Genomic DNA, 14,749 nt, shown 5'->3' with positions numbered 1-14,749 from the left:
GGTCACACTGTACATGGTTGCATACCTCAGACAACAGTGTGGATCTTATGTTGTTTCTCTCATCATGGATGCCCTGAACCACCTGTGTCAGAATGGATTACGCATTCCAGGAAAGAAAAACATTCATGTGGACAGTTTGCCCAGAACAGGCAAAGTAGTCCTATCAGAATAGTCTCTACATCAAATAGTTGCAGAGTCTCTAATCTATTCATTTCATGGAAGAAGCCTTTAGTGGATTTGCATGCAGCGAAATGCAACAAGAAGCTTCCTTTTTTTTTCTCCAGAGTTCCAGATCAGATAGCATGGGCAGTGAAAACCTTCAGCCTGATGTGGGATACACTGTTTCCAGTCCTACCCATCATGTTGATTCTAAGGTACTTCACAAGGTCAGGACATCCATAGCTCAGATGATCCACATTTGACCTCTTTGACCTCAAATGTCATTTTTCAATGACCTGATCTATTGAGCAACACACAAATCTCATCTTCACACCAATCCATAGATTTTCCACCCACATGCATGCCTCAACCCTAGCAATCTATCCACTGGCAAAGTTTTTGAGTAAGGTTGCTGACTACATCATCCAGGCCCAGTGACATTCTACATTTAAAGTCTGTTAAGCAGAGAGCAATCTGTTGTGATGGATGCACAGAAAACATGTTAATCTTAGCTTCCTCTCTCAGGCTGCAGTAGTAGGTTTTCTACTGTTCCTTTTTTATAATACTCCACAATGAAAACTTATTGGACTGTCCTTTCAAACACTCTTTGGTGGATCTTATTAAGTACTTGGGACTGTAGTGACTGGTGTCTTGTTTGTTGATGCCAAGATGGAACTTTTTATCTTCTGAGCACTGACAAAAATCCCTTTTGAACCAATGAATGATGCTTGTTTTGAAGATTTTGCACTTCAAACCATCTGTCTTCTAGCTGTTGCATTAGTGCAGGGAAGCGAACTACATACTTTATTAACTGAAGAGTGATTTTTACACTTCAGTGAGAATAATGAATCTGTTTCCTTGTTATGTCAGCCATCTTTTCTTGTGAAAGCTCAGCTTCCCTCTGTACTTCCATCCTTGTTGGAGATCCTTAGTTCCAGTTGCATGTGTGGCGGGAATGATCATGATTATAGACTTCTTAGCCCAGTTACGGCACTTAGGTTCATTTTAGCAATTGCTCAATTGAATATCTTTTTGTTGCTACTACTGAAAGGATGGTCATATCAGTATGATTTTTTCACTGAGATGCAATTTATAATGTGTAGTTGATCCTCAGTGAAAATTGTGCTGGTCTGAAGTCAAACGTGAACTCCTTTGCATCCATCTTGTAAAATTTGTTATTGTTAATCCAATTGAATGGATGTTATATCAGCATTGGGTATTGTATAAAAAGACTTCATATGATGTCTAGTTGCTCTTAAATGAATATGGTGCTGATATGACGTCCAGTATGGTGACCATTGCAAACAACCTGAAAATGTTATTGCTACTCTCCTGAATGAATGGTCCTATCAGCACAGTATTCCTCCTGAATGAATGGTCCTATCAACACTGGGTATTCCTCCTGAATGAATGGTACTATCAACACTGGGTATTCCTCCTGAATGAATGGTCCTATCAACACTGGGTATTCCTCCTGAATGAATGGTCCTATCAACACTGGTATTCCTCCAGAATGAATGGTGATATCAGCACTGGGTATTCCTCCTGAATGAATGGTCCTATCAACACTGGGTATTCCTCCTGAATGAATGGTCCTATCAACACTGGGTATTCCTCCAGAATGAATGGTGATATCAGCACTGGGTATTCCTCCTGAATGAAAGGTCCTATCAACACTGGGTATTCCTCCTGAATGAATGGTCCTATAAACACTGGTATTCCTCCTGAATGAATGGTCCTATCAACACTGGGTATTCCTCCTGAATGAATGGTCCTATCAACACCGGGTATTCCTCCTAAATGAATGGTCCTGTCAACACTGGGTATTCCTCCTGAATGAATTGTCCTGTCAGCACTGGGTATTCCTCTTGAATGAATTGTCCTGTCAGCACTGGGTATTCCTCCTGAATGAATGGTCCTATCAGCATGTGGGTTTCATTTAGAGTCTTCTTATGATGTCTTGTTGGTCCTCAAAGAAAATGGTGCTGATCTTCATGGTAGCCATTCTGAAAATGTTCTTATTGCTACTCCTTTTGAATGGTCCTATTGACATGGGGTTTTTCAGCAAAAACTTTATTTTGATATCTAGTTGGTTATAAATGAAAATGATTCTTATCTGATGTTTAATATGTATGGCCAGTGTGAAAATCTTGTTATCACTGTTTTTCCAAAATAAATACTCATATTAGCATGCGGCTTTCTCTAAAAGATTTTTTTCTCTTCATGTTGATCATTAATTTAAATGTTACAGATCTGACATCCAGTATGTGGCCATTTTGAAGGTCCTGGTTTTGTTACTCGTTAATATAAAGCCATTTTGAAAGTCCTGGATTTGTTACTCCTTAATGTAAGGTCATGTTGACATTGGGTTTTCATTGGAAGAGTTCTTATGTTGTAGAGTTTGTCATTAATGAAAATGTATAACATTCAACATGGCCACCTTGGTAGCTATCCTGAACATATTGTCTCTACTTCTGGCAAATGAATGGCAATATCAACATGGGGATTTTCTCCAATAGACTTCTCATATGATACGTAGTTGGTCCTGAGTTAAAGTGTTGCCACCATGATGACTGTCTTACAAATCTTGTTGTTTTCACTCCGAATAGAGGTTCATTATGACATGTTTTTTTTTTCAACAAAAAAAAGACTTTCTGTCTATTTTGTCCTAAATGATTTCAAGCTGTATGTGTGCGCTACAGCAGCTAACTGAAAATCTTGTTATTGTTGCAGAATATTGGAGATGGTTTCAACACTCGGCCGTGAAAAGGAAGATTTTATCTTGAATATCTGCAATTTTGTGCACCTAATAGAACATCAGTCCTTGATATTAAAATGTAGTTTCGGGGTTGAGAGTAAAACTAATTTAATATTATAATACTTACCTGTCCATATTAGATGCCCTTCTCCCACCCAGCTCTGATATTTTTCATTTGTCAAGGTCCGGGGGGGGGGGGGGGGGAGGGCGGGGGCGGAATGAGGATGCGCTATTGTACATGAATGGATGCAAGGAAGTATGACAGGGTTAATGCATGTTTTCTGAGAATTTCCAGAAAAGGAGGAGGATCCATCTAGCATAGATGAGGGTTTTTCAATTGTGGAGAGAATAAGTTAAAAAGATTGTCACTAGTAGGTATTATGTAATTACATTTACATTTACCCCTGGGGCCCTGAGTGGCCAAGTGGTCTAAAGCACTCTTTGTTATGGATCACTGCCATCTCACCTCTGTCTGCTTGGGTTCGAGTCTAGGATTCGGCCAATGTGGGTATGTGAGAAAGCTTGCCAGTAGCTTCTCGTGGGTCAGTGGTTTTTCCCGGGGATTTTCCAGGGTTCTTCCGCCACCATTAATACTGGACGCCATGCATAGTCTATTGTGTGCTGAAACATGGCGTTAAACCCAACAACAACAACATTTACCCCCCCCCCACATTTTTCCTTGCTTTTTAACATCCTTTCCTGTTACCATGGTTTTATGGACCTTGTCATTCTCAAGTATGTGTGTGTATGTATGTTCATTAAGAAAGATCATGTTACGATTTATGAGTTGGTGACTTGGATATGGAGATGGCTGATAAGGCAGGTTTCACTATATCTTAGACCATGAGTTCAATAGGCTTACCATTGTTTGTTATTCTTTTAAATTACCAGAAAATGGATTTTCCAAGATATATCAGTAACATTTTCTATGATGTTTTGATGTAGGCAGTGTGCTAAATGTGAAGATGTGGCAACTTTCTGAGAAGGGAAAGAAAAGTGAGACAAAGTCGAAAGAATTTGCACCTTATGTTGAGGGACATGGTGAAGAGTTGAAACCTTGTTCGAGTCCCGAATCAGAACCATTAATCAGTTTGGGGTCAGATGATTGGGATGAAAATTCTGATGTAGCAATGGACACAACAGAAAATGACACAGACAGTACTCTGAATGATTCCACGTTGAAGTGTTTGCCTTTCATCTCAGCTCCTGTTGGTAATGAAAATGTTACATCTGTAGATCAGGTTAAGGAGACCTCTGGATGTTTTGTATGGTCATCTAACCATTTGGATGACTTCTCACAACAACATGCTATGTCGCCAGTTATACCACAACAAACTAGCATCTTTCCAAAGGCATCGACTGCCGACCAGGACGAGCTCCTTTTCAGTGACCAATCAGATGACGATGATAATGGTATTTCCAGCCTTAAAATAAGTGCCCTGGTGGATGAAATACAAAAGATTCCTATTGTTGATGAAGCTGGAAGTTTGCTTGAGAAAACTCATAACTTAAGTAGTAATGTAATCAGTAGTCCTTCAGAATTGAAGAAAGAAGCCATATCCAAGAGTCCAAGAAGTGATGACAGTGACCACTTTAATCTTGATTTTAGTGATATTGCAGATAATGTGATTTACGATGATGATGATGATGAAAGACCAGTTTTTGATAGGTATAGAGATGTGAAAGAAGATAATGTTGCTAATGGTAATCAAAGTGATGAAAATGTTGAAGAGGAAGACTATTTGAATAAAAATGAAGAAGAACATAGTTCATGTAATTTTGGTGGAAATATTGAACATGTTGATATAGAGGACAATGAGAATGTAGATGAATATTTTCTTGGGATCATCAGCAATGATGATAATACTGATAATGTTGAGGAAGAAGAGGGACATGCTGTCATGCTGACGAGGAGAAAGAGAGGTTGTTCCTCAGTTAAGAGAAAACTGAAAAAGAATGACAATGAGAAAAAGTCATCACCTAAAAAAGTCAGATGGTCATTTATAGGGTCAGTAGATTCACCCACTGAGGGTCAAAATTTAAAACGTAAATACCAGAGACATAACGAGACAGATTCATCAACGTCTTTTGACTCACATGACCAAAGTAAAAATTCATCTTATCCAGACCAGTCAGATTTGGTAAACACTGAAGATGTTTTGTCCATGGATTCTGCAAGGTCTCCATCAAAGTACACATCAGTTGGAAGGCAGCTTGAGTACAAAGTTAAAGGAAAATCAAGATTCCAGACCATAAAAGAAAAATTGATCCATCTAACTAAAGACAGTAAGGAAGAGAGCAAGGCTAGCAGTCCATTGGCATCTTCATCCTCCTCCCAGGAAACCCTTGGTGAGATGCCACCCAACAGTAGTCAGCATAACCAGTTTCCACCAGAAGGAGACCATGAGAAGGTCACAACACTTGTGACAAGGTTAGTAATACTTGGTATTGTTAATCAGCTCTGTATTTATTTTGTACATTTAGCATTATTCCCTCATTAGTGAATAGCCATGATATAGGTCATCTGACAGTTGTCTGTTCCAAAGACACTTATCCTTTCCAAAATTATAATGGGACAGTTTCACTTGAATCATTGAGATGAGATTGTAGATGTATACACCCAATTTTTAGGCCACCAGGCCATATGAAACTTTGTGGAACTGTCTTAGAGTTGGTAAGATTAAATGTTATTCTTACAATTTTACATTTATAATTATGTAACTTGAGGAAGAATCTTCTCATTTTTTGGGTCAGAGGTAGACATTTATTTGAAAGATAAGTGGTTTCTGCACAGTAACATTGGTTCTATATTGCATTGCTGGACGAAACTTTGTGGATGGCTTGCACTTGTGTTAAGGAAGAAGCCCATTGATTTTTTAGTTATAGGATCAAAGGTCCAGGTCACTGACTGAAAGAAGAAGCAGTTTTTGCACAGTAACATTAGTTTTACTTCAGAGACCTGGAACAAAATGTTTTGATGGCTTGCACTTTGGGTAAGGAGGGAGCCTATCAAATTTGGGTCAAAGGTCAAGGTCACTGATTGAAAGAAGAAAATTATTTCTGCACAGATATGTCATTTCTTGATTATATGCCTTCATCAAAGGTTGTGGATTTATTTGCATGTTTTTTAGGATACAAGTTGTTTTATTTAAAGTCTAAAAGTTAAAAAGTACAAGACCATTTACTTTGACCCAAGTTTATAGAAGGTTTGCACTTAAGGTATGGAAAAGGCATGTTCATTTTTAGTTCACAAGGTCAAGTTTATTATGGGTCAAAGAAAAATTTGTTTTGCGAGTAATTTTTATTATACAGTAAGTTCTTGACCAGATATGGATGGCTTTCACTTAGAATGTAAGAGGTTGCAGTCATGAGAAGTTTAATAAGAAAATAATGGTTTCTGCACACTAAGTTAATTCAAGATGGCAGATGTCAAGATCATTGAAATGCATTGGTCAGTAATTTCCAGAGTCAGCCATACCCTACCATGCCAACTTAATGAACTATTAATCATGGTGGGTGTATAATGTGTTCACAGTTCTCATTAATGTTTGTGTGTTGTGTCGACAACCCAAGTTATCACTAGGGTCAGTCCTTTGTGCATGGCTCACATTTATTTACCTATAAACATATTGCAGACACAGAGTTATCCTTGCTTGACTAAACCTGAATGTGTTTTAGAAACACAAAACAGAACAGTTTATATCTAGAATCAAATAATAACTTTTCTTTTCCCACGTTCTTTCTGTTAGATGCAAATCAGTTTTGGAGAAGTTCCGCCAGATTCTCAACCTCCAGATGGATAGTTTACAGACACGTAGAAAGCAGGCTTTGATGTAAGTCTTTTTCATGCCCTTACATCTTGATTTGGTCATATCTGTCTGTCCTAAATAGCTTATTAGCAAGATTGCACAAAAAAAACACTCAACACACTTAAATGAATTTCATAGCTTATTTGTATTCTTATGTATATGAAGTAATTAGATTCTTTGATCATTACAGCAAATTTTAAATTTTTCTACGTGAGCTACAAGGCATTTCCAAATGAACAGTTTCTAATGTATAATGTTAACAAACTTTGAATATAGCTTACATGTTGGGCAGGGAATAAAACCTAGTAATATGGGCTACAAACGTCAAGGTTATAGGGCATGAAAAAAGGAAAACCAACCACACAATAACTTGTCCTGCATGCTAGATACCTTTACCAAACCTTGGCTTGTGTTTGAGATAAGAAAGATATTGATTGATTTTGGGTCAAGGTCATTGATCTCAAGGAAAAAAAATAGCTACTGCATAATATCTTGAATTTGTCATCTACCCTTTCCAAACTTTGTGGATGGCTTTCTTTTGAGACACTGGAGACACTTATTCCATTTGGGGCCAAAGATAAAGGTCAAAGGGACTAAAACATGGCCCATACAACTTAAAAAATATTTGAATTTGTGGGGTTGCCTTGGAGACAGGTGAATTTCAGAAAGTTTGTTTTGAAAAGTCTCTGAATTTTTTTTTTTTATAAATTAAAGTTTTTCAATTTTGTCGAAAGCTCATTGAATTTGTCAGAGGGATTACACAAAATTAAAACTGTATAAAATGTGTAACTTTAAAAAAATATAGAATGCTTTTTATTACTGTATTTAAAAAAAATAAATAAATACTTTTCTTTTTTAGATCTCAGATTTTGGGTAATTGGAAAACATGTAACACCAGTAATTACCAGATGAGTAGTGGCCCTTTGCTGTAGTTGAAGTCATTTTTTAAAAATTCATATCATTTTGCACTTATTTGCTGTGGTGTCTTTTGAAAATAATTTTACACATAGTTATTTGCTGTACTTTTTATTTTATTTACACTTATATATTTGCAGTAGTTGTGAAGTCTTTTTGTTTTTCTTCTTACGCTTAGTTATGTAGTGGTATATATAATGACTCATGGATAATGGTAAATTTCATTTTAAAAAAACTCCTTAATAACTTGTCAAAAGTCTTTGAAAAACAAACCCAGGACTGTGGGAATGTTTGCACTACCTGCTTTGATCAAATGTTGTTGATGGCTTGCATGTGAGATAAAGAAAACAGCTGTTGATTGTGGGATGAACAGGGAAAAACTTAGGATCATATGGATTCCAAGAAGGAAAAATATTTCCACAGAATAATTCAAGCTATGCCACAAACCAGGACCAGCATTAATGGATGTCTTGCACTTGAGAAAAGAAAGGCATCTATTAATTTTGGGATCAAAAGTCTAGGGAAAATTAACCAAGATTGCAAGAAGAACAATGATTTCCAAAGAACTTGACGTAATGGGCATATAATGCACTGTTTATGATGTTTGTATTTAGGTGTTAAGTATTGTAAAGTAGAAACTTACCGACAGAGACATCAGATTATTATTGTAATTTTTTTTAAAAATTGAAATTTGCAAGTAAATGATATTTACCGTACATATTGGGACACCATAAATTAATTGTTAAAGTAATTTTTTTGTGCACTGTATGTTCTGGGACACATCGTTTTTTTTTTTTTAAAGTCATAAGTTGTGGGAGACTTTTTAAATCATTCAAACATTACATGTCAGAAAATGCACTCCAACTGAAATATTGTTTAAAAAAAATATAAAACTGTGTACTTGAGATAAAACTCTTTAATCCACTGCAGCATCATCTCGTCAAGACAACCCTTCTCCTACACACATACGCTCACTTCTTTCAGTGCCTGAATATTTTTTGTAGCTTCCTCATGCCATGAAAAATTATCATTAGAGGCAACACATCTCCTGAAGTGAAAACTGAAAGGACTTAAGTCAGATTCTTAAAATAAATCTGCACCAGTCATGATAATTCTCTCACTTTTAACCCCCATTTTATTGTCAGTCCGCCCAAGAATGAGATCAAACTACACTAGAATTTAACCAATGTTAATGATCATATTGTCAGCGAAATCATCCTCTTCTCATCTGGCCTTCATGAATTCATCAGATTTTTTTTTCTTTCTTGTCAACACAACCCTTCTCCTACATACGTATGCTCCCTTCTTTCAGTGCATAAATATATTTTTTAGCTTTCTCATGCCATGAAAAATTATCATTAGAGGCAACACATCTCCTAAAGCTGAAAATGCAAGGACTAAAGACATTTTTTTTACAAATTGCACCAATCATGCGAATTCTCATACTTTTAACCCTCATCGTATCATCAGTCCATTAAGGAATGAGATCAAAGTACACTAGAATTTTATCCTTGTTAATGATCATATTGTCAGTGAAATCATCTTCTCTTCAGGCCCTCATGAATTCATCAATTGATTTTATTTTCTCCAAATGTCTGGGTGATGCTAGGTCTTCAATGTTTGTGCACAAAGCACTGTGTTGTATCACTTTAAACATTATTTCAATTTATTTTCAAAATTCCAGTGAATACTAGTGAAAAGGAACCAAAGGTAGCTTCCATATCTTGGCCGACATTGTATATTAAAAAAAATCAAGAAAAAAATCAGCACACCTAAAAGAATCCAAAGTCGGCTTCCCAGATCAGCTTGCTTTGTAATAAAATAACATTTTCTATTCATATCCGTTTAAAAAATCAGCCTACAAATATCCAAAGTCGGCTTCCGAGGTCGGCATGCTTTGTAATAAAAATAATCTTTGTCTTTGAAGTCCCGTCAGTAAGTTCAAGCAGTGACTTTACTGATGGCTGCCAGTTGTGTTTATTCACCACCCAGGCTTTTATTTGCTTGGCATCTATAGTTAATACAAATGGGCATTGATGTTTGCGCATTAATAGTATACACAGCAGTAACTTGCTTTAATGATACTTTTTGTAACCCATGCTAGCGAAAAGATTGTCACTTGCACTCAAGTGAATGTACTATCAACTAATGATTTTTTTGTTTGCGAGATACTGACATATAACTGACCAGGATATAATTAAATCTTGGTTTTTCTGCACCAAACACTGTATGGTGCATGAATAGCAGTTGTCGTTAACCAATCAGTTGATTATTTCCCTCTCATTTGCAATCCAGTTTTCAGTCAGTATTCATATCAATGAACAATGTGTTATGTGTTATCAGACATAAGCAATACACGCTACAGTATGGATACTGATGCTATATATATGGAGTTCGTGGATATATTTTATTCTTAAATACTTGTGATGGAAAAAAAAAAGAATTAATGATTATAATACAAGGTTAGTTCTTTCACTTCATTATCAGATAAGTGTTTTGTTTATTTTATTGCAACATGCGGGGGAGGCAAATTCAACGCAAATTTATTTCATTGTTATAAGTCCAGGACATATGACCTAGGTGAAAAACGTTTCACCATAAGTTCAGGGACAGGAAAAAAAATAAGATAGATAATTGGGTAAGTAAGCTTGTTTGCTTGAATATTATTGAGGGAGAAGTTACATTAATTTTTTTAATTTGGTTTGGTTTTTTTTGGTTGCCTTGGATTTTTTTAATGGAACTTTGGAAGTAAACATTGTTTGCACAATTACGTAGAAACTACCCAAAATAGACATAAGTAATTGGGTAAATATATTTATGAATATATTGATAACCTAATATAATTTCATGCCATTATAGTAGTTTTTCAAATTTTCATAAATTTTTATAACTTTATGGATGCTGACTTCTTTTTCAGCAGTGGGGCAGTGTGGGCAGTCATATTTTACAAACACAAATCCATGCTTATGCTAAGTGTTGCTTGTGGGTATAACATCAGTGCCATAGTTCAGATTGAAATTTATCCCAATCCACCAATCAATGACTGTCAGTGCCAGTGTTCAGATTGAAATTTATCCCAATCCACCAATCAATGACTGTCAGTGCCAGTGTTCAGATTGAAATTTATCCCAATCCATCAATCAGTGACTGTCAATGGCAGTGTTCAGATTAAAATTTATCCCAATCCACCAATCAGTGACTGTCAATGCCATTGTTCAGATTGACGTTTATCCCAATCCACCAATCAATGACTGTTGATGCCAGTGTTCAAATTGAAATTTATCCCAATCCACCAATCCATGACTGTCATAACCAGTGTTAAAATTGAAATTTATCCCAATCCATGACTGCCAATGCCAGTGTTCAAATTGAAATGTATCCCAATCCACCAATCCATGACTCAATGCCAGTGTTCAAATTGAAATGTATCCCAGTCCACCAATCCATGACTGTCAATTCCAGTGTTCAAATTGAAATTTATCCCAGTCCACCAATCAATGAATGCCAATGCCAGTGTTCAAATTGAAATGTATCCCAGTCCACCAATCCATGACTGTCAATGCCAGTGTTCAAATTGAAATGTATCCCAGTCTACCAATCCATGACTGCCAGTGCCAGTGTTCAAATTAAAATTTATCCCAATCTGCCAATCCATGACTCAATGCCAGTATTCATATTTGAAATTAATGACTGTCAATGCCAGTATTCAACTTAAAATTAATGCCAGTCCACCAATCCATGACTGTTGGCTCAAGTGTTCAACTTGAAATTAATGCCAATCCACCAATCCATGACTGGATACCAGTGTTCAACTTGAAATTAATGCAATCCACCAATTCATGACTGTTGGATGCCAGTGTTCTACTTGAAATTAATGCCAATCCACCAATCCATGACTGGATGCCATTGTTCAACTTGAAATTAATGCGGTCCACCAATTCATGACTGTTGGATGCCAGTGTTCTACTTGAAATTAATGCCAATCCACCAATCCATGACTGGATACCAGTGTTCAACTTGAAATTAATGCAATCCACCAATTCATGACTGTTGGATGCCAGTGTTCTACTTGAAATTAATGCCAATCCACCAATCCATGACTGGATGCCATTGTTCAACTTGAAATTAATGCAATCCACCAATTCATGACTGTTGAATGCCATTGTTCTACTTGAAATTAAAGCCAATCCACCAATCCATGACTGGATACCAGTGTTCAACTTGAAATTAATGCAATCCACCAATTCATGACTGTAGATGCTAGTGTTCAACTCGAAATTAAAGCCAATCCACCAATCCATCACTGGATGCCAGTGTTCAACTTGAAATTAATGCCAATCCAACAAACCATGAGTATGGATCACATATTCCTCATTGTTACCTATCCTCAGGATGAATACATTTGAATATACTGGTACTTTCACTCATTGTGTCTCATCTGTGTAACCATGGCAAAACATAGGTACAATTTTTTTTGAAAGAAGGTGGTCACTAATGATGTCTTGTGGTATTGGTAAGATGATAGGCTCCAATAAACTTTTTAAATTACTTTGTTGTCACTTTGACCTACGTTTCAGATTTTACTGGTGAAGTTTTGGCATTTGGCCATATGATCTAAAGCACTTGCTTTTACATATCACTGACATTACAACTCTGTCCTCTGGGTTTGTCTTCACTTTGGCCAATGTGGGTATGTGTAAAAGCTTGCCAGTAGCTTCCCATGAATCAGTGGTTCATACAGCAGTTTTCCCAGGTTCTTCACAAGTTATGCTGGCCCCCATGTATAGCCAATCTTGCGCTGAGAAATGGCATGAAATCCAAAGTAACAATACAACAACAACAACCATCCTGATTGGGAAGAACAGTGATCTGGATATGATGTGGGCTTGTCCATCAGTCTCTCACCAATGATTAGTCATCCACCAGTCACAGGGCTTTGAGCACTGGTCCATCAGATCTTCATTGCTTGATCAGTCTATCACCAATGACTAGTCATCCACCAGTCACAGGGCTTTGAGCACTGGTCACCAGGTTTTGATTATTGGTCTGAGAACAGGGATAAGGATGACCCCCTCCTATGTTATGACTGATCTCTTTGTGGATAGGGCGTCTGGTTGTACTCACTCAGCTAGGAATAAGGATCGAATTGACATACTCCATCAATTTGTTACAGTTTAATAACTATGGATTGTGGGGACCCCACTTACTGTAAATGGACTTTGTTTTATCCCTATGATGTCATGGCTGTTTCTGCTTTTGTTTTAAGGTATGGCAGACTTGACAGGCCATGAGCCTGCTCTATCACTTCTTGGCCTTGTTCAAGTTCATTCTCTGGCTTGGTCCCTAAACAACCCCCAGGACACTAGTGCTTCCCAGATGGGGATATCAGTGGGGGCCAGGCTTTCTTTCTGGCTAAAACCTTGGAGGTCTTGGAGCTTAAGGCCCACATGGTAGTGATGATCACCTCGCATGCCATTCAAATTAGTTTTAGGCCCCATCCCCTGCAACTTCATTTGCCGTTTGTACTTCACTTAACACAGTGACATGTGACATTCACTGAAGAATTTTTACTAGACTTTGTATTTCATTATTATTCAATAAACAGGCTGATAGCTTCCTGATACCCATTTCAGTTTCACGGGTATTAATTTGGGGGTGGGGGATAATTGATAACTTGTGAGCATGAATTTCCTTTTTAATGAGTCCAGTTTATGGATATATATATATATATATATATATATATATATATATATATATATATATATATATATATAGAGAGAGAGAGAGAGAGAGAGAGAGAGAGAGAGAGAATAGATTAAATTATGCTATTTCAAAGACATTGACCCTTTTTGAGCAAAATAAAAAATATGAATTTCCTTAACTAACAAATAGTTGGACCCACTAATTTTCTGGATACATTATTTTCAAAATCTGTAATATTTTTAAAAAGTGCAGAAAATTTCCAGATACCAAGGAAGTTATTTTTCAAGCAGATGACAAAATGCAGATTAGAAAATAAACTTGTTTAGGGTGAAAGATAAAGAAAAAAATCCATTATCTTGAGACAGCAGAATAAATCATCACTTTTATAACTGTAGTCATTGGCCACTAGTGTTAACATCAAGCCAACACATGATTGTAGACTTCTTTTGTATATACTGCTGGAGAGCATACAAAGGGAAACTAAGCAGTAATGGACATGAATGATTGTTCTTACTCAAGTGGATTAACTGTGTGCTATAGTGTTTAAATTTTTGTCAGCGATATTACCTTTGTTAACCTTTTTCAGTAAACTAATCCGGGTTGTTTTGTATTTTTCTGACAAAATGGTCAACATCTCCAAGATGTGAGTTTCACAAGTTCTTGTAATCATATTTTTATTCAGTGGCATATTTTTCCAAGGTAAGCCTCATTTTGGATGTAGTGGGTAAAGTCTTCATTTCTGTGATCAGAGTGCAGGTATTGCACAGCTTAATTCTGGAAACCAGTCTAAGTGATTTGACTTCATTACAGATTTAGAGCAGTGATTGCTTTATTTGGAGTTGTTATGATCACTATAAGCATTTATGAAGGAAAATATGGATTATCTTTAAGATTATGTATGTATGTATGATAATATGAGTAGAAAATATATTATTTCTGTGATATGATCTTTTATGAAAGACAGTCTTGACACCTTGAAAGGAGATCAATATTAGAACTGGGTCACATTTGTAGACAAAGTTTCTAGCTAAACTTTTCACCAATGGCAGTCCTTGAACATGGTGAAAAGACTGTCATAGTTTACAAACAAAAGAAAAACACAAGAAAAAGGCAACCAGAAATATTTATTTGTAAAAGAACTTTTAAATATTATCATGCAAATGTTGTTTATTTGCATTCAAGGATATAATGCAAGTGGGTTTACCTGGGGACTGAAATAGCAGGTATTAAGATATTAATTTTCCAGAGTATTTTGAAAATCTGACAGTTTTCATTAGTACACAAATTAGAGAAAAGTAATTATGTGTTAGTGTACTGATATATGGGTAAATTAGAGTAAACCAAACTTGGCATCTGGGTACGTCTGTCTGAAATGAGTTCATTGATTTTCTATCCATGGTATCAG

At 36.4% G+C, this 14,749-nt stretch overlaps 1 protein-coding gene across 1 annotated transcript in view; it reads left to right on the top strand.

Moving 5' to 3' along the window:
* The window catches only part of LOC149782856 (uncharacterized), a 233,243-nt gene that overhangs the window by 104,369 nt on the left and 114,125 nt on the right, over positions 1 to 14,749 (top strand). The window contains exons 12-13 of the mRNA XM_089934391.1: positions 3,863 to 5,348; positions 6,667 to 6,750. Of these exons, the coding sequence (XP_089790517.1) occupies positions 3,863 to 5,348; positions 6,667 to 6,750 (1,570 nt within the window). The remainder of the gene's footprint in view (positions 1 to 3,862; positions 5,349 to 6,666; positions 6,751 to 14,749) is intronic.

The sequence above is a fragment of the Sinohyriopsis cumingii genome, chromosome 15 (genome assembly GCF_028554795.1).
Source record: "Sinohyriopsis cumingii isolate HCF-2022 chromosome 15, ASM2855479v2, whole genome shotgun sequence".
In the NCBI taxonomy this organism is placed as follows: Eukaryota; Metazoa; Mollusca; class Bivalvia; order Unionida; family Unionidae; genus Sinohyriopsis; species Sinohyriopsis cumingii.
Note: the sequence above shows the minus strand (reverse complement) of the source record. Positions and strands in the feature narration are given on the sequence as shown.